The sequence below is a fragment of the Solea solea genome, chromosome 9 (assembly GCF_958295425.1).
Source record: "Solea solea chromosome 9, fSolSol10.1, whole genome shotgun sequence".
Classification (NCBI taxonomy): Eukaryota; Metazoa; Chordata; class Actinopteri; order Pleuronectiformes; family Soleidae; genus Solea; species Solea solea.
In genome coordinates, this window is record NC_081142.1 from 7,513,974 (window position 1) to 7,541,148 (window position 27,175).

At 39.6% G+C, this 27,175-nt stretch overlaps 1 protein-coding gene across 2 annotated transcripts in view; it reads right to left on the minus strand.

The window, feature by feature from the left end:
* Nucleotides 1-3,040: 3,040 nt before the first annotated feature.
* elavl4 (ELAV like neuron-specific RNA binding protein 4) overlaps nucleotides 3,041-27,175 on the minus strand; it is a 72,481-nt gene continuing 48,346 nt past the window's right edge. The window contains exons 7-9 of one of the 2 annotated variants that reach the window (XM_058637985.1): nucleotides 16,242-16,467; nucleotides 10,663-10,701; nucleotides 3,041-7,738 (exon numbers count right to left, since the gene is read on the minus strand). In XM_058637985.1, the coding sequence (XP_058493968.1) occupies nucleotides 7,411-7,738; nucleotides 10,663-10,701; nucleotides 16,242-16,467 (593 nt within the window). In that variant the 3' untranslated portion in view covers nucleotides 3,041-7,410. The remainder of the gene's footprint in view (nucleotides 7,739-10,662; nucleotides 10,702-16,241; nucleotides 16,468-27,175) is intronic. The other variant, XM_058637986.1, reaches the window with a different exon arrangement.

The window sequence follows — 27,175 nt, forward strand, 5'->3', positions numbered from 1 at the left end:
AGACTTGGCACAAAGAAACGTGTTAAACTGAGAGATACAAATCTGCCAGTGTATTTTCTTTTAGAATCCCAACAAAGCTTCAAGCGACCTGTAGCTGCGCAGACATTATATGGTTTAGGTATGAATGAGTAGATCTGTGAGACATCATATAGATAAGCCACACGCAAGTCAGGATATTTCCCACCGTGAGAGAATCCTCACCACTAAGAGAAAATGTAGTTGCCATAGTGTTTATATCTAAACTCATAAAAGGGCCTCTTGATGTGCAGCGTTGAAGACATAACAAGGCAACATTCTAAACATTCAGGTGAATGATGATGAGGACAGGTGAATTGGCACTAATTATGGTCCCCGAGTAAGTAAGAAAGTTGATACATTATATGTTTACATATTTTATTTTGGCAGCACTTTAATTTGTAGACGTTTGCCTTTAATTAAAAACTATTTGTGTGAGATTTCTGTCCCCTTGTCACAAGAATGAACCCCTACCTTGTTAAAAAATGAACTAACTCCATTTTAAACCAGCTACTTTTTTTACTTTAACTTGAGTACATTTTCACACCAGAACTTTTGCTTGTACTCAAGTAAAATGTTATCAAAATAGTGGTACTTTTACTTGAGTAGAATATTACAGGACTCCTTCCACCTCTTGCCAACCACCCTAAACTTAGAGTGTGTACTGAGAAGGGCCAGAGGGCAACAACAGCTCCTCCTGCACACATTTAACAAAGGAAAGCGTGTCAAACACAAGCAGGTCCCTATGAAATAAAGCATGTCCGACTGCGAGGCTCACGCTTGTCGTTTGGCAGAACTGTCTTCTATATCACAGCCCAGCAGGAAGCTGACATTCACACCATGGAGGGAGTGTGATCAGTTTGCACCCAGGCAGATGAAAAGTGGTTTATATAGAAACTGAGAGGGAGTATCATATGGTTGCACCTGGTGAGAGAATATGGTGAGAACTGAGTCACATTAAATACAACAACACTGGGAGAGCTCTCTCCCATGTCTTTTTGGAACATGAAAATCGTGATTGTGTCACATGCGGTATCTTGTTTTCGGTAAAGATCAACGTGTTTATTGAGCCTGCAACACCACAAGCTTTCCCAGGAAAACTGCAAAATGGACTTGAAAGCATGTTCCTAGTGAGTAGAAGGAAAGAAACACTGCGGGGAAATTTAGATTTTAAAGAAATAAAGCTGGGCTCACATCACTGGACAGCCCAGGTACAAAGACAACCTTGTTTCTGATGAGCTGATGCTGTTGGCAGTGGCAACGTTCCTTCCCCCACTTGCTCACAAAAGCTTTTAATAACTTGCGTCATTATTCCAACAATTCCTACCATTATTTTCTGTCCTTAGTTTGTCCTGTTTGTCCTGTTTGTTTGTCTGTGTTGAGCCTTGAGTGTCATAAAAGGTGCAACACAAGTCTAAAATTGTATTTATATTATAAAGCCTCACACTTGGTCCCCTTGCCTTGTCAGATGAAAGACACACGCTCACACACACTCACACACACACACACATAGTGACATTCATAGTCTTTGATTAGAAGCACTGTAGCACAAAGGTGTGGGATATTCTGTTGAAGATGCAGGGGGCAGTGTTTGCTAACTGATGTAACTCCACCTGATTCTTCCCTCGTGCTCTGTAGCCGCATCTTAGAAGGCAGACACAGAATCGACTCTTTGTTTCATGTCTCGGAAAGAATCAAAGCAGATGAACTCACGTCGGGTGTATTGTGTTCTAAAGTGAGGTCATCACTTGATATGGAAAGACAGGTGTATGAACAACATAGAAGGGCTGCCACTAGTGATTTTTTTCTTTTTTTAATTAACTGACATATCATCATCGCCTCATCATTACTCTGTTGTTGGACTTAATCCTGGTGAATGACTCTGTTGTGTTGTACTTATTTGTTGTGTATTGCTTGCTGTGACCGACATGTTTAAAAAGGTGAAAACGATCATTGGTAATTGGTAAATGACTCAACCTTGGGGTGACAGTGGTAGTGTGAGGTTGTGGGTTTGATTCCCGGCTCTGCTAGTCTACATGTCTACATGCTGTTGTGTCCTCGGGCAGGACACTTAACCACACACCCATTCACACGCTGCCGACACAGCTGACGGCTGTGTCGGCAGCGTGTGAATGGGTATGAAAGAAGTACTGCACATAGATATGCTGTGTGAAAGTGTGTGTGAATGGGTGAATGTCAAAGCAGCTTTGAGTGGTCATCAAGACTAGAAAACCACTATATAAATACAGACCATTTACCATTCAACCCTGGAGGAGTCAAACATACGGCCCGTGGGCCAGAACCGGCCCACCAGAGGGTCCAAAATAATTAGTTTTCAGTTCCAGATTCCATGGTGATCTGTACATTGTAATACACATGTTTAAATGGTAAACTTAGACGCAATACTGTTGAAATTGCAATTTCATTGAAATTTTTTCTCAAGGAAATTCAGGTTGTTTATAATGTTTTGTAAAAAGATAAAGTTAAAACAAAGGGAACAACATGGAGTCCTTGTTGTTTACAGGGTATTATGCTATTATTTTACTGTCTGACCCACTTGAGATCAAATTGCGCTGTATGTGGCCCCTGAACTAAAATGAGTGACACCCCTGATTTAGCCGTCAGTTTCCTCTTATCTGAATTGACGAAGTGGCATTTTCAAAATCTACAAATCTGCAATATAAATACCTACAACATATACTGAGTATATGCAAGATATTACGATGACTTTTCATAAAGTTTGCTACTGAGACATTATAATACTGTCATGATCTGCTGCCCTTATGACACCTTAGTGTCTATGCACTTCCTGTTTTCTTTTGGAATCAGTTTTCTTTTGTGTCTACTTTTCACCCCTTTGCGCACTTGTGTGTAGTTGCTCATTAGGCAACAATAATGAATAATAATGAAAGTGAAGTGAATTAAGTGAAACCCATCAGGCCTATAAAGAATATGCACCTCAAAGTGAGCAGTGTGTAAAGTGAACTTCTTTTCATGTTTAATCCATCATGACAAGAGACATCCAAGCTCTTAACACCTCATTTTATTGTCCCAACATTCAAAAGTACAAATAATTCAAACACAACAGTTTTATGAAAAAGAAAAAACAAACATTTACAGCAAGATTTTTATTTTGTTTCCAGTTTCAGAAATGACCTAAACTAGCAAGGATAACATGAAGTCATTCATCGCAGTAATTTGATTAATAATAAGAATAAGAATACGAATCATAATAATAATCGTAATAATAATAATAATAATAATAATTTATAATTGATAAGTAATAACGTAAGCAGGAGAGAGTAGAGAGAGCCGCGGTCATGGGGCCCCGTGAACATTTTTTCATCTTTTTTGTCTTTAAAGATTTTGTTTATAGATTTTTCAGATAGTAAACAAACACGTCTCAGGAGGAAAATGAAAACTGACAAGAGCCTAGTTCCTCTGTTCACCTTCCCTCCTCCACTACTGGCTGCATTGTTCCTACTGGCAGGCTGCCACTATAAGGCGCTACAGGGGATGGTGGGAGCCATAGAGGTTGGGCATAGAGCGAGGTGACACAGCCCCATGTTTCAAACACCCTGACATGCGTACACACACACACACACACACACACACACACACACGCACGCACACACCTGGACACATGTTTTAAAGTTGTACACACGCGCACATGCACTCAGGGGGGACACACATACTTTTATATATATATGTGCACTAAATAGACCCAAATGCACACACACATACACACGCACACACACAATAACAAACACTTAACATATGTATATACTGCACATACACACACACACACACACCTCAAATGAACAAACAAATGGAAATCAAATGCACAACAAGTGTACAATTACATAAAAGAACATGCACACAGACATGCACGCTCACACACACACACGCACAAAGAAACAAATGAGCACACAGGGTCTAGGTGGAACACAGGCACGCATCGTAAGAGTTCAAAATTCATACAGTGTAGGAAATTAGTTCACACATCAGAACAACATTCTACTGGGGTCGTTGCATAATTCAAGCTCCCGGCGGAGGCGGGGAGCATGAAAGGGTCTGGTGGGTTGGTTTGTTGCCGTTATGACATAAGAACACTATGTTATTGGACGGCAGAGATGATGAGTGGATAATGGCGATGATATCAGATGACCCGGCCAGTTAGATGACTGAGGTGTGAGAGAGAAGGGTGTACTATGTGAGCATGCGTCTGAGTGTTTAAAATGCTCTCCACACACCTCCTTCATGTTTTCAAGTCTTAACAACAGACAAAAGAAACTCCAATTCCTTATATTTATGCTTCTGGAACCATTCCCTTACCTTTCACCTTTCAAAATATATAATATATATCATTTTAGAGTATATAAAATATAGAATTGGTGCAATCCTTTTTCATACCTCCAGAGTTCTTCGTAAGAACAACAACTGCTGTAAATAACAGTTGGTGTGCATTGGTAACAATTTCTCTCTCTATTTTTTTTTTTTTAAAGATTTGTTGGTATGTCATTTGAAAACATGATGAATATTTTTAAAAATAAGTTTTGACTCTTGTTTTGACCAACTTAGTCCAGTGCAATGAATGACCCTCAAACAACAACGGGCATTTGCTCCTTTTAAAATGTCTTTGCCCAATCCTTCGAGAGTTGAATGTTATATAAAATGCTGACTGAAAACTGAAAACTATGCTTTCAGACCCACATTTTTGCATAAGGTTTCATCACAAAGCGGTAGTAAGTGGAGGGAGGGTGTGGACGGAGTGGCTTTTTAGAACTACACAAACTTATCACAGGTTATATTGAACCAGAACGACTGTTTATAACATTCTATTAAGACTAAACTTTATTGAAAAAGATCTAAAGATTCCATTTTAACAAGACAAGAAAAAAGCAATAGCAAATTTAACTATTAACTAGGTTATGCATAGCGAGTAACTGTTTCTAGTAATAAGGGAAGAGCGTCCCCCAACCCTCCAGACATTTTTTTCAGTTTTCTTGACTTTTAGATTTTTTTATATTGTAATTTTGATATATTGGTACAAAGCACAAACGTACTAAAAGTTCTTTCAGTGCAGTGGACTACTGGAAGAGTCTCTCCACTAGTCGCTTTGTTCCCTTTTGCTCAGAAACGCCCCCTCCCTGTACCAGAATCACGCAAATACACGGACAATGAAACAAATAAATACATAAATACACAGATAAATAATCCATAATAAGAATAAGAATAAATAAATATATAAATACAAATAAATAGAAAAATAAATAGTTTTTTAAAAAAAGGTAAAATAACTGTTAAAGTAATTGTTATACTCTACGCTTTTGTTCGGTTTCTTTTGCCTCGGTAGTTAACTGAAAGTTAATCCAAATCTTTTTTTTTTCTCCACAAGCAACATGACAACAATTGAACAGTTTCCTCACAAGTTTTTCTAAGTAACTGAACCACCACTTCATAAGTTGTCATATGAAAAAGACAAGCTCAAACAAAATAACAGTGACAACTCAGATAGTACAGTAGATATTGTAAAACAAATGTAGACTATATATATATTTATATATCATCTATTTGTACACAGCAAATAAAGACACAGTTGTCATAGATCCTCTTTAAGGAAACAAATATCTAGACTAACAGAACTAGCTAATCATCATTAAGTTTGACAAACGTTTCACGCTCAGCAAATAACCTAAAAGTCAGCAAGCCAAACCAAAACAAAAAGAAAATACAGAATAAAAATTTGTTCAGTGATTCTTACACGGCCCAAAGTCATTTCTCTGGTTATTCAGACATCGCCTCACCAGCTTTTTGCGGGCCAACAATAAACAAATATTAAACAAAGAACAGCAGCTCAATTCAATGCCAACATCAAAGTATTTTTTTCTTTAAACAACACATAGAACAACAAACTTGGATATTTAAGATATGTGAATAATGTAGTATAGCACCTACTGTTGATCGCTAAAAGGAAGTTCTTTTCAAATGTTAAGTTCACCAACGCAGAGCGAATAAAATGATATAGATAATGTATAGTATGCTTTCTAAATGGATAGATGTGTATATATCTATTTACTGATATCCCATATTGACTGATGACGAAAAGGAAAACAGGAAACAGGAAAACAAGTGGACAAAGGGTCTTCTTGCTTTGGGCTCTGGACTGTAAGGATGGTTAGGCCTTGGAAAGACCCCGTTCCCTTCCCTTTTGGGTATCGCTGTTGAATAATTACGCACTAGTACATATGTGAAAAATTACCAAAATCACCTGCCTCAGCTGCATCCCTTTTCACAAAACCTTCCATCTACAAAATCACAGCCAACTTTAATTCCCCAAAAACAAACGACCTTTGATCCTATAAAGTACCACAGCAGAACGACAAGACAAGGTGGTGCCCCCTCCCTCCCGCCCCGGCCCTCCCTAGTTAGCCAGTCAAAATATTTTTCTCTTTTTTCAAATCCAGATTCTTGTAAAAATTCTTCAATAATTATTATTTTACTTATCATTTATAAAAATAGATCTTTATCTTTATTTTTATCTTTTTTCTAAACGCATTTTTTTTTCAAGCAAAGAGATCTTCTCTTTGGCAACAATGTCATTTTTTTTTTTTCTTAAATTACTGAACGTGTCATCAGGAAAGCTAACCCATCCCCTCCCTCGCCCCATCTCCCTGAACCCCTGTGAGGAAAGACATGTTTTGTTTGCGATATACAAAACAAAAACAATGTTAGAAATTGTTTTTTTTTTTTTTCTTTCTAAATAAGAGTTACTGGGACTGTGACATCCCATCCTTAATCGATTAGGGGAAGTTTGTAATACACACTAAAAATTAATGAATGGTTCACCAATTAAAAAAGAGCCCCTTCCCTTTCAATGACAGGAAGGTATATAATACTAACGACAGTGGATCCGGATTTACAAAAGAAAAACAAATCCTGAATCAAGACAGAGAAAAGGCTTCAATCTAAAAAGGACATTCTCTTCTCTGAAATAAGGGGATACAGGGATTTGCTACTGTTTACACAGAAGAGAAAATCATTTCAACAACCACAACAAACAGAAAGAATATACAACAAAGAGAAGCCAGCATTATCACAGGAGCTTCCAAAAACGTATGAACATTTTCATAATTTCATTTTTGTAATACTTAGGCAACATTGGCTTATAGGTCCAAAGTTATAATATAAGCCATTTCTAGTTCAATTTGTTTGATGGTTTGTTGGTTGCTTTGTGTTCCAGTTGGAGTTTGAGTTTGCTGTGTTGGATGGCTGTAGTACGGTGGTAGTGGTAGTGACTGAAGGGGCTAAGGGACAGGTGGAGGTGAGGGGTGAGGTTGCGAGCAATTTTGGAGCAGACAAAGTTGCGGGGCAACTGCTTCTACGTGTCAAAGTTCAGGATTTGTGTGTCTTGTTAGTCTTGAAGGAGACTTGCAGGACACGGTCACCCAACCTGTAGCCGTTGAGACTGGCGATGGCCATGGCCGCCTCGTCGTAATTCGTCATGGTGACGAAGCCGAAGCCTTTGCACTTGTTGGTGTTGAAGTCACGGATCACCTTGACGTTGTTGACGGCACCGAACGGCCCGAACAGCTGCCAGAGCACACTCTCATCAGAATCTGGGGACAGGTTGTACACGAAGATGCACCAACCGGTGCCCGTGTGCCCAGGGATGTTCATGCCCACCAGGCTGGTCATGCTGTCAATGGTGATGGGAGAAAACCTGAGAGAAGAGGGAGAGCAGGGGGAAATGGAAGGAGAGAGGGGGGAAAAAGAGAAAGAAAGGCACGTTTTAGTTGAACAGTTTAAGGCATACACTTAAACTCAATGTCTGTATCTCCGACACATGAAATGGCCATAAAAGTGTAAAAACCTTTCTCAATCTTGCTTTTACTTCACAGATATTTTCTTTCTGACAGCTTCATTTAGCAACAGAACACTTACAGATATAAAAGCTTACCACGTACACGACAAGCTTCTTTCTACAGCCACGTAAAATAAGATTGGGGGCTTAAATGGCGAAATACGCTGGTCACCAATCGCAAAAGGTACTTATCTCCAAGATCATGCAGAGAAATGTGGGTCCATGTATGCATGTTTAATGTATGTACACATATTTAAATGCATGAGTCTGTACTGTACCACTAATGTCTCCCTGAGCTAATCATGTCTCCCAAATTCTGAAAAGCCTCCTGACAGCAGTGACGACAGCGCTGCATGTGAGGCCATTTCTGCTGGAGGAGCTGCAGATGAAAGATCTCTCTTTGTGTCCTTGAGTGGCTCCTTCAGGAGCTAAATTGCAGGAAGTTGCTGAATTAAACCGTTGCTCGAAATTACTCAAAGATCATGCACCAGCCTGCTAAATCTGTTCTTATTCGCCTCATAATCTTCTCTTTTTTCATGTGATGCAAGAGATTTGAATCCTCAGTTGACTTCACTTAATTGCCTTTCAGTTCAAAGGAAAGGGGAAGTGAAAAAAACCCCCACCCCACTTTTAAATAAAAAGGTAAATGAGATGAAAAGGTTCATTTCTTATACCACCTCCCTCCAAGAAATGACGATAGGCATTATTGGGTGTGCTTTAATTGAGATTTCCGCTTTGTTGCAGCTTCCTCAGAAAGGAAGGGAAAAGGGAACAAACTAAAGGAAAAATATAAGCACTTTACGGCTCAGTGGCATTCATGTATTTCTCCCACTCCTCCTGCGAACTGCAGATTGCTCGGCTCTGTTCTATTCCAGAGCTCATGGCACTGATCGATTAGCACAGCTCGCTGTTTGCTTACTTATAGTTGCACTCTCTCCTAACAACTGTATGTCTGAACATCACTACAACCTTCCTGCAGAGTCTGCTTCTGGACAATAAACACTCATAGGGTGGTCAGTTCATTTATTCTTAAGTGTCTGCTGCACTGATTACATACATTCAATAACCAGAGAGGTAAGAGAGAGTGATTGCAGTGCTTAAATCAGCCTCCGCTTTTAATATTGTGGCTGATTGTTTTGCAGATACACAGATCTGCAACATTTGAGCTAGTCACTTATTTTAAAGCTGCAGTGTGTAACTTTTTGTTGCTGTTACTGATGTGATTATTCTGCCTCTGTTTGGTCTTTGTGAACGGAAACTTTTATTTATAGCATCATTTGTATGCTCTGTCAAACAATACTATCAGACCTGACTGAGGGAGACTGTGTTGTGTGGAGCTGAGGCTTAGTCAGCCTTGGTCAGATCAGTGTAAAGTCATTTCTGCAGCAAAGTGCATCCATGTGGCCTCAATGTCTCGTTGAGATGTTTCTCCAGCATTAAGTAGGAGGAGGCTTTGTTGCGTTAAGGACCTAGCTGACACACTGGGCTCTCTTTAACTCTCCTACTGGGCTTGATTTGTATGCAAAAGCTGTGCGGGTGTTTTGGAGTGTGACAGTTTGGAGGTTATCTACCACTGCCACTGTGAGAACGTGGTGATTAATGCTCCAATATCCAGTGTGTTCCTGTGTCTGAGTGTGTGTTGACTACGTGAGCCAACCCATTAACGTGGGACCAAACACTAACCAATGTTACAGATGAGACTAGGGGTTGCATAGCAACAGAGTAGCTGACCAGATATCTATACTGTCCTCTCTAAATCCAACCATTTCCACCTCTTAACACCCTTCTTCTCTTATAATGAACTCAGATTACTGGAAACCACCTCTGACTTGATGACATGCTCTACCTAGATTCTGAATTCTTGCATTTGACCAAACTATATATTTAAAATTAATCTCTTAGAGACTGTTTCTCATGAGCTAAAACTATATTTGTGTGTGAGAAGTTATGCTGGCCTCAGATTGTGTTTCCTATACCCACAACATGCAGGATGCCACCATCAATACATGAAACATCTTTCAGCACAGTGGCTGCTGCTCTGGGTTATGCAACACCTATGTCAGAGAGAAAAGCAAAATGAAACATGGAGGCGATAGGAAAGAGTTTGAGCAGAGCAGAGCCAAAGCTGGAACTTTGTGCACTGAAACAGCATTTCCTGTTTCCAGCAGGGATCCAGGTTCATCCAGCCTCATCCCACCTCTAAGTCAAACACTATTTTTAGCATAATAAATAATATATTTTTGTCACCCAGTGTTCAGACATAGACCAATTGCAGAGGGGAGTGTGCACATGTATGACTGTGGATGAATGTTATTCTAATAGCGTGGTGAAGAAATCTCCACATGTTATAATTAAATTCTTTTAACAGCTATAGAGTGACAAGGCAGGAGAACCTGAATCCAGTAGAAAACAACACACCTAGGATGAGGAGTTTTACACCAGATAACAAAATCCATTCAGTACACAGAAACAACACCAGCACTTGTAATAATCAAAATAAAGCAAATTCATCACCACTGAAAAACAAAGACTGCTGGTTTTGTCTTTTTTCACACTTGGCTGATAGGGGTTTAAAACCAACTCAAGCTGACGAGAAGAACAAAAACAAACCAAATCAAAGAACCAAAAATGCAGCTGACCTTCAACGAATTGTCAAACGCAAAGTGGCTGCAAAAATACAAAGAAATATAAACTAAAAAAAAGGAAGAAAACTGAAAAAAAAAGGATATAGAAAAATCATTGAGTCAACATGGACATCTGGCATTGGGTGAAGTTTTAATTACCTCTTTACGCCATAGGCCATATTAAGCAAATTGTCCAGCCTGTAAAGAGAAGGAGGGTTCTGGGGTTAATGGTGGGCAGATGGTCGACTCACTCAATGGAACTAATGTTAAGTCCCTTTTGGAACTGCATGGTCCTCCTCACTCAAGAACAAACAAACCCATCTACAGTTGGCCCATTACACTGAGGAGCCCCACCAGAAAATGCTATCATCGGTTAATAAATCTACTGTACTGCACCATTTCATAGCTTTCATTGATGTTCTGCCATAGATAATGCAAGAGCTAAGTGCTATTCACACATTATCGTTATTGAAGGTGCAATGGTTTGATTGTTATAGAAGACCACAGCAGTGGACGGCTCACAGTTCAGTATTATAGTCACATGCAGATGCACTGATGTCGGCAGGGCTCGAGCATAGCATGACACTTGGCTATACCAAGATAGAAGGTTAGCTGTGGTGCTGTGCAATGGCAAACTATTGCCTTACTTCAGGAAACTGCATGTGGGTATCCTTACAAATTAGGCCACCACTTTGATGGTTGGATAAAAGATGGGGTTAATGAAAATTCATCTACACAGACTATGGTCTTTAATTTGTGTTAACTCATTTGCGAGTACACCAGAGACGACGCGGAACGATCCAGAGTTCTGTCAGTGTAATGGTTTGGAATTTGAATGATGGTGAGTGAGAGAGGTGATGATGCTCAGTATGGCGGTAGAGCAACCAAAATCACAAGTGAACATTAAACTAGCCATGAAATTGTGAATGGGGTCGATTGTGTAAGTGTTCACAGGTCAAGTGGAATGGCTGAGTAAGAGCTTGTCCTCGAAGGTTTCATTTTTAGGAAATGTTCTGGTGTCATAATAATTTCAGCCTGTGAGCTACGGGCTCTGCAGTCAAGCTGGGTTAACTACACTTTGTGTGTGTGTGTGTGTGTGTGTGTGTGTGTGTGTGTGTGTGTGTCTGTTTATGAGACAGGCTACTGAAACCTGAGTGCTGTATGAAATGTTGTCCCTCTTGGATGGATGCAGTCTGCTTGGTGACTCAATGACCTTCATTCCTCACTTGGGTCTGGCCTGTCTCATGTCTTATTAACTCCTCTGGCCTAATGGACACAGGCCACGGCTTATTGAGTAACAGCTGGCTGCTGACGCGTCGCTCCGTTGAAAACACTATAAACTCTCTTACTTTGACTCAAATATCACGGTTGTTTTTCCTCGTGTCCTTCAGTTTACAAGTCATTGGTTCCTTGCAGCGAGACTGCTTCACAGAATTTATTGTAATTAAAACTTTTAAATGGGAATTAAACTTTTACTGAAAATGTAATGGTCTTTAACGAAACATCATTCCAATATTGTATACTAGTAATGGCATGATTAAGATGGAGCATGTTTTTCTTCTATTTGATATAGAGTATATACACAGCCTCTGAATGTAATTAAGGGAATAACTAGTTTTTTTTGTCAAATATTACAACAATAATTATTTACTGCACATTAATCCTCACTTAAATAAACATTCCTCTTCACTGACATTACAATACACGGAGACAACAGATTAGTAGTTTCCTAATCATGGACAATTTAACAACAACACAAGATGTCACGTACAGTAATCTCAGTTAAACATAAATTAGAAATCCTGCAGAAAAGTAGGATTTGAGTATCACGACTGCCATAACCTGTGTTTTAAAAACATTATTTTAACACTGGTTCACATACTTTAAACCAAAGATCTAAAAATATCATACTGTGATCACTCTGAGGTCGACAGAATTGGTCTATGTTGATGTTTCATTTACATTTGAAGTTTTTTTCAAAGAACACTACTTGTGTCTGCATTGTAGCACTTTCTTGCTGCATCTCTTTAACGATACCACAAAGTACAAAAGTACGAAAGGCACAAAAACAAAGAAAAAAAGTCGAGAAAATGCTACACGGAATCATTAAAGCAGTAATTGGCCCATTAGGTCGGAAGGGAACACGCCGACTGCTTTGTGGGTAAATGAGTCAATTGGAGAGGAGGCTCAGAGGAGAGTCGCTCCAGGCCCAGAAGCACTAAGACATCTGCTGGCTGCCGCGCCGCTGGGCTACAACAAAACAACCTGCTGCTAACACACTCCTCTCTCTCAGTTATTCCCCGTCCCTACTCTCTCATACACATGTACGAATGCACACTGATTCAAGCTCACCACACAGACACTCTGCCAGCTTTTCACACTGCCTCTCCACACTCAGTATAAACAAAAGACCTTTTGTATTTTTCTCTCAATGCATGTAAATGGAAGAATGGGTGTTTTTTGTTTTTTTTTGTCTTTTTTAAAACAAAAAAATCAGTTTAATTAAAATTGGCTCCTGCTCTGGATATAATAAGACTAATTTGCTAATTAGTGCCATTAGTTAACAACAGAGGATCGGAAATGAGCGGGGATCTATTTGGTGTATTGTGCTTCAGCTGATTATGTTTGCCGTCTTGGAAATGGACCATATAAGCGTGTTATACATTAACGTGTTTTACTGCGTGATTTAGTCAAAAAGGACGAATGTGATTACAACTATTGGATTAGTTGGTTGGATTTTATCATTCGTGGCGTTACTTTTTTATAGGCGTAGTAAATGTGATTAAAAGTGGAAAAAGGGGAGCGTGCTCATATTGAACGCATTTATAACTTTTAAAGTGTTGCAGTTTTAGTGTGTGGCTTGGGAGCAGAGAGCAGGAGCAAAGGGACACAGTGTGGCAGTGTCCTGTGGTTGTGCATTGTGATGAGAAGCAACTGCTCTCCTGCGGAGCCTGTAAATTGGCTTGGCGTATCACAGACACACAGCCACGCTACATCGCTCAGGTGTCACACCAGGGAAGCTGCTCCAGAAGAAAAATACCTTCCAAGCTCTGACTTTGATGGAGAGTAAACAGCACAACTGGCTTAATCTTATTGAAAGAGAGAGGAAATTGTGTAAGTACACTGCGCTGTCTCTCAAACATTCTTATTGAGTTGGATGATAGCGCATAAAATCACACAGTCACCTGTTTTTGTCCTGGTTTTGTGGTGTGGGTGAAATGTAACATGACTCCAAGGAACAAACCCAAAATATCGTAAGCTTTATGAAACATTTAGATTAAAAAAGGACTAATTGAGTCATGAGTGAGTGATGGGAAATCAACAGAGAGTATGCCACATATATATATATACATCCTTTTTTTGTGGGACCTATTATGTTATAATATTGTAAATTATGTCTCATATCAGACAAATTGTGGCACTGTCTTTATGTGCGGAAAATGACTATGAATAATAGTTAACTGGATTTAGAGGACGACCTGGATTTTTAAAGGCTGATAGAAAAACGATATTATGAAGCACGGAAAAGCTAATAGCAGATTAATGAGCCAATAGCATCCAACCTTATTTTAGAAATGTTGGAATATAAATATCCCTCACAATATTAATACAAAACATTATTAATGTTATATGGATGAAAGCATTGAAAAAGGAATTCTGCAATGACCTAATGACTATCTAATTAGCTTTGTGTCTATTAGAACAAGGTGGCAGCGACGGCAAGCTTTTAAAGAGTGAATCTCAAGTGTGTTTGCTGAAATAATGAAAAGCTCCTTAAATGCTTCAGTAACAAGCTTCTGGTTAGTGGACTGTGTGTATGCAGACGTGATGAAATTTACATGGTTCGTTAAATGTACCTCTAAGGTGAACAGGCTGATGATTCCACATCCATAACATGTACTGGATCTTTTAGTGGATTAATGGATCTGCATTGTTTCATGATGTCGTTAAACAGTTGTTTTTGTTATTATTCATTGGAAGAGAATCATGTAATGTATTCACACCATAACTTGTGCTACGGCTGTGGAGCCTCCATGCAGAGAAGTCAGTCTCCACACAATGGACAGAGTAGTTTGCTGATGCTGATCATTTGTAAAATATAAAATATCCTGATTAATCAGCTAAAATTATTAGTCAACCTTTGACCTGTATCAATATGATCATGCAATGTAGAAACAGGCCTTCAAGTTCAGAAAGGCAAATGACTCAAATTAATTTTGTCTCGTGTAACTCAATAATATTTATGTCCAAGCAAATGTTTTTGCCCAGGCATCAGATGGAATATTCTGGGATGTGTTGGGTTGATAGCAGCATGATGAAATGAGGGTAAATACAGAGTTGCAAATGACAGAACCCCACAGTCTCTTACGCACAGCTCCTCTCTGATCTGGGTGGACATGTACACAGGGCTCACAGGGCCTGATTTACTGACCTGAGCACCAGGTGCAGAGCTCTCACCTGTTGTCTCAAAGGGGGATATTTTAGTTGGGTCCTCAATGTTTACAGGAGAGACATCGCTATGACTCATGCTCTCTATGTGTGGGTGTTAACATCCCGTGTTCAAATACTGGAAATTGCTTTTGGTGAAATGATGCCTGTTGTAGGGAACATATCTGTTTCCTTGATCAAATACATTTAGTGTCACATTAACCAAGAATCATTTCCAGTGAGTTTAAGACTGATGACATGTATTGGTAATTTTACACCATTTATTATAATTTCATTATAGACAACACACAGTTGTTGTTTTTTAAATTACAATAATCCTACATCAAATAACGTGACTTATTTCAGAATTTATATAATTACAAAATGCTTTTAAGAATCTTAGCTTGGACAAATTATCTGGAGATTCCAAACCTTTTGGGCAGATTCACCCTGTGCTCCAGTTCTCATTCTTAATGTCACTGTGTCATAGGCTCTTTGTGTTTCATTTTGTTTCGTCAGAATGTCAATTTGGAGTAGATATGGTGAGATAGGAGGAGCAGGCTGTGGGAAGTGTTCCACTCAAAATCCCTACTTTAAGGGTGCTTTTAGTGGTCTTCTAAATGATTTCCGACACAGAAACAAAAAGACCCCTTGCATGGATAATGTAACAATGAATTAAGCTGATGATATAGTTTCCAGGTTTTTAAAACTTAATTTCAACAACATCATGTGTTTTGCATCTGTTGTTGGTTGATGACAGTTAGAGCTGCAATTTAGAGCAAAAAGTTTCCTTGCTGCAGTTATGAATAAAATACTGCTCATTACTTGCCAAAAGCTAACAACTGTAAACATGTACAGCTTTTGTTTACCTTTAAACACGTAATCTACAGTTTACAATTTACAGTATATAAGCTTGGATTCAGATGATTCATCTTGGGGAGTCTGTGTCCATGAATATGTCAAAAGAGCACAAATGGCAATTTAACATTTCCTGTAAAAAATAAAGCAGCTCCAGAGCAAAAGCAACAAACAAACGTATGTTTTACTTCAGATTTTTTAAATGTTTTTGAGGTTTTCTGTGCATAAAGAAGTTTAAAACCACAATAACTCTTTAATTATCACTTATCAATTTACTGTCAAGCAGGACAAGCTTTTAAAATCGCTTCATATTGCTGAGAATCTTTGGTGGGGTCACACAATTATCACACCAACTGCTAAGATTGGCAATCCATATTAACACAGTTAAAGTAACATCACATATTCATGCTATGCTACAAGAAACCACTTCCACCCCCATCCCCAGTACTCACCTGAACCTTTGAGCCTGGTGGTGGAGGGGCCCTGGGTATCGGCGATTGGGGGACTGGTAGAGTTGTGACAGAAGGGCTTGGCTGGTCTTCTGGCTGGGGTTGTTGGCGAACTTGACTGTGATGGGCTCGGCAGCACCCGATGGCTTCTGTCCATTCAGGCCCTTGATGGCCTCCTCAGCCTCTATCCTCTTATCAAAGCGGATGAAGCCCACACCCCGGGAGCCGCCTGCGGGGCCAGCAGATCACAAACAAACAGGGGCCCCTTTTACTGTACAGCGTTTAATAAAATATAAATGTGTACAATGAAAAACAACTTAGAAAAGATAAATAAAGACGTGAATATAGGAATAACAAAGCATAACAGCATATACTGTGGGTGTGGGTGTATGTATATATATATATATATATATATACACACATATAGAGTAGGTTTTCAAATGTGTTGTGACATTGACCCCAAGTTGCATCAGTTTAAAAGTACAGTCCATTCTTCCGTGATAGCTCCTGTCACATTCAGTCGTACACACGCACTCTTCATGCTCTGTTCTCTGTGACATTTGAGCCGTTTCCTTGGAGATATTTTTTGAGACCTGAGAAGAACATTTAGAGATGTGCTTCCTGGGATGGGAGGTCCTTTATTGGTGTCTGTGAAAGCACTGTGTGCGTAACTCACTTTATATATATGTGTGAGTGTGTATTTTCCTGCACACATGCAGTGTTATCTATTAATGGATGCTGTGCTTTGTTTTAATGAGACTGCCTGGATGGCCCAGAGGATGCTTGCTCAGTGACAGCAGCGCTCTGCCGAAGAGACTATTTACATAACAGTGTGTGCGCACACAAGCATGTCTGTGTGACTGCGACTGAATAAAAGAGAGGCAGTGAGAAAGAGGGGAATTTTGTGTTTGAGCATCATTGTGTGCAGTCTCAGTCTTGCACATAAAAAGCCCTCCTTATTGTTATTCCACATTTTTGTACATGCCATCCTCTTTCCACCTCTTTTTTTTTTTTATTATACGTCCTGCCCTCGCCCTCTTGAATTCTTGTTTGGAGAAGCATCTTGGCTATCTCACTTCCCCCTTTGTTCCCTTTGTCTCTCCAGGACACAGGCAGCACAAGGTTATTTTCCTTCCAGCCAAACTGCAGCATAAAAAAAAAAGAGAAAATGTCTCATATTTCAAAGCTTAGAGTTTTGGCATGAAATTAAGCGTGGGTCAAACTACCAAATTGTTGATTGACTGATTCTGAATACAGACTCAAAGTCCTATCATTAAACAATTTGCAGCACAAAAGACCCTATTTGCACTTCCTCTACAATTGTCTCACCCTTCAAATCTGTAAAGCCTTCTCTTAGTTATCAGCATCTGGAAGTGCAAAGATGTAAATGTCAAAAACTGTTTTTGTCCCCAAATTCCTTCTTTGTCAACACTGATAAAAGCAGTCTTGAGTTTGAACCCTTAATTGTCTTCACTGACCACACACTAATGTTCCTGTGCACAAATCTGAACCACAGAAATTGTATTACGCCTGTTGGATCATCTCATTAACTCCTATTCGGTGTAAATTATTCTTTTATTTTATTTTTTTGGTCCTCCTGCCTGACAGACGTCCACAGTTTCAGTTTCCCCTCCCTTACTTCCTCTTGTGCCAGCTCTGTACCTGTATATTTTAATTAGCTTGTCAGAAGCAAATAAAATCCCAAATCTAATGGGAACTACTCAGTGCAAACAGCAACCAACGCTGTTGCTACGATTTTCTTCATTTATTATTGTTGTCATGAATGTGCTTTGTGTGAGGCATGTGGCAGCCTCTGCTTGGGGAGAGCTACAGTGAGTGCTGTAAGAAACTGCCACTGCTAATTGAAATTTGGATTTGTTTTTTCGATGTTAGAATTTAGCAAGCATTTAGTCTACGCCGTGCTTCACCTCCTGGAACAGGCACATTTCCACAACAGCCCTCTGCTATAGGATACTTATCAATTCCAAGAGCCTTGCTCAAGGGCACCTCAGCAGTAGTTAAAGAAGAGGAGAGCATTGCTCATTCACTTCCTCCTCCAGACAAGAGACAAGAAGAGAGAACTGTATTTGTCTTTAATCCTCACACTTGTTTGGCCTTGAGCTGCTCCTAAGCTGGTTCTGGCTGGAGGGCCTCTAGACAAATGCTTGGCATACAGATAAAGGCACGGCACAAACTCACACACACGCGCTTAAGTGATGACTTGAAGAGGTGCTATTGAGACTGAAGTGTGAGAGGAGTAGAGTTGTCCATGATTATTTGTAACTGTCCATGACTGATTGCAAATGAAGTCTGTATCTATATGCATATGTGAGGGAGATCAAGCGTTTTAATGTTCCAGTTTTGTTTAAATATGCACCCCCTACTTTCGTCTTTGAGTGTGTGCAACACAACTGTAAGGAGGGGTAAGATGGCAATTTACCTGAGCACCAATAATTCTGGTAAACAATCAAACAAATGTGATCGTGTGAATGCACATACGGTATCATCTCCGTGTCCTCGACAACTTTGTCTATTTGTGCGTCTTCAGGTGAATGTTACAAGTGCACACCCCTGCAGTCTGGAGCAATAATAATCCACTTGATCAAGATTTCAAACTGAGATAGGGAATAATCCACTTGTAACAAGTTCAGGTAGTGAAACAGAACAGATGTTGTGAGGAGCAGATGCAGCAGAGTGAAGTCGGCGTCCAGTCACAGTTCAACACTATACTGTCAAACACGGGTGCTGCTCTCTGTTTAGCATCACTGGAGATGAAGAAAGGGATCAGTGGGACTTTAGTATGAATTGACTGATATGAAGGCGTGAAGTGTTTGTGATACTGAAACCCAAACCGCACCGATCCACATTCGCCTGCCCGTTTGACGTGACCCTCCTCTGTTGTGTTCTCAAATGTCTTGTCTTTCTTTTCTTTGCCATCTCATAAATCCCACGTCATTATATCATGAAGTTCACCAGGCATCACATTGGTGTGTTAATGCTCCATGAGTCTAATGTGTTCTGAAATTGTCACATCAAATCAAATTACTCACACTTGAAAACAACTTAAGGAAAGAGCAGAATATTGCGCTGTATTATCTGTAGTTTTTTCTTTGTTCACAGAATTATTTTTCAGTTTAATCATTTTCAACAAATCCCACATAAGTCATTTTCGATCATTTCTCAACACTTTATGAATATCCCGTCTTCTCTCACCCAGCCCAAAGTCAACTGTTTTTTCCCCTCAAAAATGACTCTTGGATAAACTTGGATAAATCTGTTGAGCTAGACTTTAGATATATTTTATCTTTAGATATTTAACATCATGGGTTATGGGACTATTCACAGCTGCAGAGTAATATACTGTACATTAAAAAAGTAGTTAGTACTTCTGACAGTCGTAATACGAGATTGACACAAGCTGCAATGCTGTTCCAGTGTTGGTTAGGGATCAGTGGAGGTCTATGAAGATGTGCGATGAATTTACCTCTGTTTTTTAACGTCTTTGATTGACTTAAATGTTTAAACAGCTTCCTGATTGTTGCTGCTGTTAGTAAAGCGTTTCCAGTCTGATGCACAGTTCTTACTATATTCTCATATATCAATTTATGCACAACATAATTTCTTATGTGTTTTATTACATTTTTAATTAATATTAATTGTTGTAGTAGAAGTAGTAGTAATAGCAGTAACACATATTTTAATTTCAGTTTTTCACTGACAGCAGCTTAATATTATCGGGGTACTTATCTACAAAATAATTGTTTGCACGTGACCTTAATAAACCAGTTTCAAATTAAAAATCTGATATGAATCTACATGCTACCCCAAAGTGTATTCATTTGTTTTCTATGTGACCATCTTTTCAGAGTATATTAGCATAAGCAAACTTGAGAGGGGCTTATTTTTCTCCTGTTAGGAACATTATAAGAAAAACAAACTTGCAATCTATGAAGCACGCTGCCAGTCGAGCGAGTCCATCCTGATGACTGTCCTTTCAACTAGCCCCAGAAGCCTACGCTACTTATCAACCACCAGCCAGCCATACAGGCAACATTAGAGCACAATGTACTTACTAAGGTACAGCAATCTGTCTTTTTCACTCCCCCTCTTTTCTTCTCACTCTCCTTCTCTCGCTCTCCCTCACCTCCACAGTAATCAACAGAGGCTTATATAACTCTCTCTACCTGTGCTTATCTCTCTCCAACACACACTGACGAGCACATTGGCTGCCTTACTAATAACATGCTACCTCAATCTGGGGAGGGGGAGGTGTGTCTGTGTGTCTGTGTGTGCACGCACTGAGGGTGGGGAAGGGCAAGGCAGGAATGAAAAGGAGAAAGGGAGAGAGTGGGGACGAGGAGTGAGGCAGGAAAGGACAAAAGGAGTGAAGGTGATAGGGGATAATGTTAGGAGGTGACAGTAACAGGATGATGATGAAAGGAAACAGAGCTATTCTTGCTCACTTCTGCCCAAACAAAGCTGCTTTTTCTCGAAAAATCCTCTATCATTTCCCAAAATACTGACTGACTGACAGAAGGAAGACACACACAAACACATACACACACACACACGAAGCAACTCCATCTTGTTCATGATATCCTTGGTACCAAAAGTACCATCTTTAAATGTTTTCAGGTTCCATCTACTGTCCCTTTTTATGTTTAATTTCTGCAGCTATATTGTGCCAAGTGTGTGAAATGATTAGACTTGCCTTTCTAAGACATTTATAATATAGTAGAGCCAGAAAAGAAACCCTCTTTCTGCTGTCGTCTAATTAGAGGGAGAAAAAAAGAGCAATGTCCTTGTTTTAAGTAACATCAGTGTGCTTCAGTACAGATGGCGTTTGAAAACGCAGCAAGAGGAGAGACGCAGGGAGTCTGAAGAGTGGAGGTGCCCTGTGTTTTAGCCTCTGTCGGAGCAAAGTTTCAACCATCTGCCATCTAAGTGCACATGCAACGACGTGCATATCTGTATGTGGCTGTGCCTGCATGTTTTGCCTACCACAGAGGCCGTATACACTTAAAAGATAACAGGAAAGAAAACAACTAAAGACAGAGGCGATAGCTCGAGTCAAGGCTGCAGTCATCCCACCTAGAGGGTGCATCTCTCTGTTTGTATTACCTTGACCGTTCTGTTCTCGACTACTGGACAGGCAGTGGACAGGGAGGCAGTATGGTATCAGTCTGAAGGGGAACATCCATTATTCAAGTCAGGAGAGGAGAGAATAAACCAACTGTACAGGAGGAAGGGCAACTCCTTTGAGAAAAATTGTGTTGTTGAAATTCAGCAAGCACACCGTGATAACCCGTATGGTCTGAATACAAGAAGCAACCAAAAACAAAACTATGCAGGTTTGTGGGGAGATTGTATAGAAAATATGAACACAAACACCACTGTGATGTGGCATCTCCCTGACCTTGAATTGCATGTTTTTCTTGGGTATTTTTATACCCACACAGCAGGCATGGCATAGAGTTGAAAGGAGAAGGAACAGTTCCATGCAGATAAGGCAGCGCAGCAAGATGTTGGACTTGAGGTGAAAATTGGCTTGGATAGAGTAGCAGGCTTGAGCTGTTACACCACAAATACTTAACTAATCATTTTTTTTATTTGATTTTGCCACTAAGAGCAAATTAAATGATGGATTGAAATGTGTAGCTATTCAGAATTACATTATTTTACACAGGTGAAAACTTCATTTAAAAACATTCTACATGACAATTAAACGTAGGGCCATATTTAAATGATCTACAGCACATGGTCTTAAGTACATGTCACAAGTGCATTAGGGCATGTCCAACTCCACCTTTGTAGTTATACAGAGCATAATCTTGACGCAAAGTGAGGTGCAAGACGCAAAAGGGGGTTGTATTTGGTGTCCGAATTATTCATGACACAATGACACAGTGGCTTTCTGCTGCTTCGAGATAGCAATGCGCCAACAATGCAGCTGACCACACCTCATTTTAAGACCAACACACCCAAGGACGCGCTGATAGGTGCAAGTGCATCTTCCAACCACGCAACGTGACCTGCTGGGCGTGAAAATGACAACTGTGACGGTTGGAAACCAGCAATAACACGTTCACTGCGCCATGCACTGCTTTGTGCCAGGTGTAAGATAAAGCCCCTAGAGTTGTTGTATGAAAGCCTTTCCTTTTATTTAATTAAATAAGTCCTAAACGTATGTGTAGGTCAAATCTGAAGGTCTAAATTAAAAGAGGTCACCTCAAAGTGCAGTGTTAGTGTGAATAGTGATACGTTTCTTTTTAAATCAAAGACAGGATTAAGGTACATGGTAGCAGAGAAGAGTAATGCTATTTATATTTAATAGCCCACTTAAAGTGATCAATTTCTGGGCTTCTTTGGTGCAGTTTTGAGGTTAAAACAGTAATACTGTAATTTCACAATTGCTCTGGTGGTGTTTTTGACTTTATGTCTAAGTTATCTGGCAAAACATTTTTTCTGTTAAAAAACAAAATAGCTTTAGACACATTTTAAATGGTCATTAAGAAAGCAATATGCAGATGGCAGAATTAGTAACTGCATAGTCCCTGTGTTGATCACTGAGCCCCAGAAAGAACTGTCCAACGTTAAGCACACCAAACCTTACATGACTTTCTTGACCCCTCATAACAATCCACATTTAAAAATCACACCCTGAGCTTACAGCTGAAAATGTATGCAACAAACTCCAAAAAAAACAATATTATGTTTATATAATGTTTCTGCCTTAGTGGAGCTAGTCTCCTGAAACCTCCATGTACAGACTAGGGGTGGGCGATTATAAGCTTAAAATCATATCACAATATTCCAAGGAAATTTGTGATAACAAAATTCATGTTATAAATATAAAAAAACTGAACAATGATTGCAGACTGACGCATTTACTCGCAGCTGCATTTGTCTTGTGCACAGACTTGTGGTTGGTGGAGTGGATGCGTGTTTACGGACGCATTGAGACTGATGAGGTTCATTGGATGCATCTTGTAGCCGTTCCTATAAGCTCTGTTCTCATAAAGTTAACTTAGCTAATCTTTGTACTGTTTGTTACTCTGCAAAATAAAATCTATATTTCCCTGTTCAAGGAAAGTGATGCTTTGTAAACCACTCACCCCCGGCACCCAATTCCATAGAGAGAAAACTATTTGGGAGACAGTGAGATGGGAGTTGTTGGTCCACTGCTGCCTTGGTATTGGTATTTTTTGACTGTTTGTGAAATCCTTTGTCAAGATTTATAAAGGCAAAATTAACCAAACAAGGCAACAGTAGATCAACAACCCCTGCCTTTCTGTGAGCTTGTTTGCCTATCAGCCATGCTTGTATTGTAGTAGAGACAGCATGTTATTGTCACATAATCCATATGTTAACGTGCAGACATTTCATGTCATGACATGGTATTTCTTATCATATACACAATGTATAATGGTATTATTGTGAATAAAATTATGTCATAAACCTATACAGACTCCAACTTAAATGACTGTACAGCTTTCAAACATGCTTAATGACACACAAATGTGGGGTAACTAAACTTTTATTCAACCTACCACTCTACCTGCTGTGCAGCAGTAGTTCAAAAATGCATTCTTTTACTCTGCTGAATAGACTGTGCCTAACACTGGCAATCACCATATTGACTAGTATGATGGCATGAAAATGTGTTACCAATTGGATTTTTTCCCACTGCTTACTTATTTCTCACTGAATGGGAACATGGCATCACCCATTTCTCAGCCAATCTTTACAAACATAGAGCGGCAATTTGGTTTCACATCTGAGTCACTGTTCAAGGAAGCCAAGTCTGAGGATCAATTGAATTTTCAGTTATTGATCGAGTAAGCATTGACCTCTGCCCAGATAAAGGTCCAGGATAAAGAACTAGAAATAGCCAACTATCGATCCAAAGCTGTCTCTGATATCTGTTTCAAAATGATGCCTAGCCTGAACTGGCTGTCAGAGCACAAGCTCACAACTTGGCCGCCTTCCCTGATGGTTTGACAAAAAAATGGAAAAAATGCAGGAGTGGGAATCCAGCCTGCACTATTTGCACTGATAAAGAGACAAAATATGCTTATCCATTCAGAAGGAATCAATAGAGGGCGAGGGGACTGAGGAAGCGACGGACAGATGGAGCGATATCCTTGTCAAGTCAATGTTGTGTTCTCCCTCTGAGTCTCTGGGGCAATTTGACAATTTCAGTGGTTTTTGTTTCAGCCGCCTGTGACTGTGAGTGATGCTAACAGTGATCTTTTTAAATTTCATTTTTTGTCCTCGCCAACATAAGAGTGATTGCAGGGTGCATCTTGTTGATGAGGAGGTCATTTAGAGAACAGACTCCATGTTCCCAATTTAGCAGAGCAGCAGCTGAGAGAACAGAGAACCGCCCAGAGAACAGAGAACATCCTATACTTCAACAAGGATGTGTGTGCATTTCTGCCCCTGCTGTACTTCGGTCTCTGCCTTGCTTTTGACTACAGCCTGTGACATTTCTGTTGACAATTTAAGGCTGTGTTTCGGATCAGTGTTGTTCAGCAGGAATAGTGAATCACTGAGAAAATTGGATTTCAGGCAGTGATTAGGTCACTGACTCAGTAAATGTGGGGAGTCACTGATGATCTGCAACAAGATATCACATGATAATATTATGTCAGCAAACACTTCTGTCCCTCAAGTAAGGAAAGTGTAAAAAAAAAGAAGGAAATCAGTTAAAACCACTTAAGCTATTAAAGCTGTAGCGATGGAAACACTTTCTTCCCAAAGGGATCACCCTCTGGGAAGTGAGTAGTACAACACTGCCCTTATGGCAGAGTCCCTGAGCACGACATTATTTATTAAAACAGAAATGAGTTTGACACAAACCACAAATCAGTCTTGCCATCATTCCCTCTCTTTCACTGTCTCTCATACTTGCGTTTCTGGCACTCATGGGGTAGTTTTAATTTGCAGCTCATTTCTCCATTAATAGCAGGAAGTGTGCACGCGTGCGCATGTGTGTGTGTGTGTGTGTCTCTCTGTTCGTGTGGGGTGCATGCGCGTGTTGTCTTGTGCTCACAGTAACGTAGAGAAGAAGTTGCTGAGTCTCTGATGTCAGCCTGCTACTCTCAGGGCCCTTCTAAAGTCCTCCTGTTTTTAATCACTCGCAACTCTAACATCTAATTAATCATTAACTTTTCTCATGCTGATCCTTAACCCTCTGGGGACACCTTGCAGAACATCTCTCTCTCACACATTATCTTTGCTTCTTAGTGTGAACAGGGAGTATGTGTGTGTGTATTTTGGATTTGAAACAAATAAATAGCAATTAGTCTCACGGTGTGATAACACCTCTACTGCTCTTTGTACACGTTTGCTGACCAATATACCCTTTTTCTTTTTTCTTACACTCGAAATGTAACAACTGCTAATTATATATACACCTTTAAAAAAGGTGAGTGGTAACAATGGTTGCAATATGAGGAAACAAATAATATTTCTTCAGCCTTAAATTCCCATTAGCTTTGATATTCTCTAACAGTGTTAACAGTAAGTGTTATGACGTCTGGCAACCTCGGATTTTCCAGGCAATATAGACAGGTCAATACATATAACATGTTTATGTATTGCCCATCATTTTTTTGCCCATCAAGAAATGTAAATCCAAAATCACCTGATGTCTACAACTTTCATTCAGGAACAAAAATCAATCTTTAATTATCTGAAATCTCTCATATGTATCAATAATGACTGAATTATGTTGTCCTGTACCTTGTTCCTATGAACTCTACTATCTGTGATGAGATACATTTTACTGTTGGTGTGTTTGATGCAAGCTGAGGAGCAAAAGATATATAATGTGCATGGCTGTCTTGCTCCACGGGGAGTTCCCTGATTCTAAGCAGCATGATGGCATGACATCTCTGTCAGGAAATGTGCCCACTTCATCTAAATGTGTGATGATGAGGGTAAAAACAGCCCTTTTTCTGTTTTTTTTTCCACCTTAACCTTCCACTGCCCCCGCTGCATGCTCACCCCTCACTTCCCCCCTTCTCATTTCTTCTCATTTCCACATCTCCACTCATCCACATCCCCTGTTACTGGCTTTCTCCGTCTACTCCATCCTCGCCTGCACACTCACCCTGTCTCCTTTCCTCCTCTCCTTTGTTTTTCTCCCCCCTTCCTTTCCTCTTCCCTGCTCAGTGTGTACAGACAGACGTGCACTTCACTGCCAGCAGTGATTTATTCTGCTTAGGCAAATTAGTGTGGCTTACAGCATGCTGCTCTCTTTCTGCTTCATCAGTACACATTGCACATAACACTGGAGCAGGTTGCAGCCTGTAGGCACACACACAACCCCTGAAATGGATCTAAGAGACATGCTGGAGGGGATCCTCTAAAATACGATGCACTAATGTGATTCATTTCTGTGTTTTGGATGTAATGAAATGTGTAAAAGAGCGTGTGCATTACTCAGCTTGTGCCTCAAATATAATCAATGTTTTTACCTCATCTGCTGCCATGGTCACAGAAATTGTTGTTCTGAGCTAATTTATTTAGCGCTTTGTATGGAAGGGCAATATGGTTCAAATCAATTCATTATAATATTCATTAAAAAAAACAACTTTTGATTGTGATGCAAAATACTGTAAATCCAGATATGGGAAATTCATAAAAAACATTTTTAATTCAATGAGCCACTGCAAAAAAAACCTTTACTATAAAGAATAATAATAACGATAATAAATGAATCTTATGGAATTGCTAATGTTGTAGAATTATTAGACATATTTTTTTTCCTTTAGGTGAGCTACTACAGCTTTACAGCACCACCATGTTATTACTGTTTGTTCTCAATATTGTTCTTTAAAAACTGACACTTTCAATCATACTATTCATTATTAATTTCATACTAACAACTTACACACAGAAATTAAATGGAGACCTATATAAGACATGCA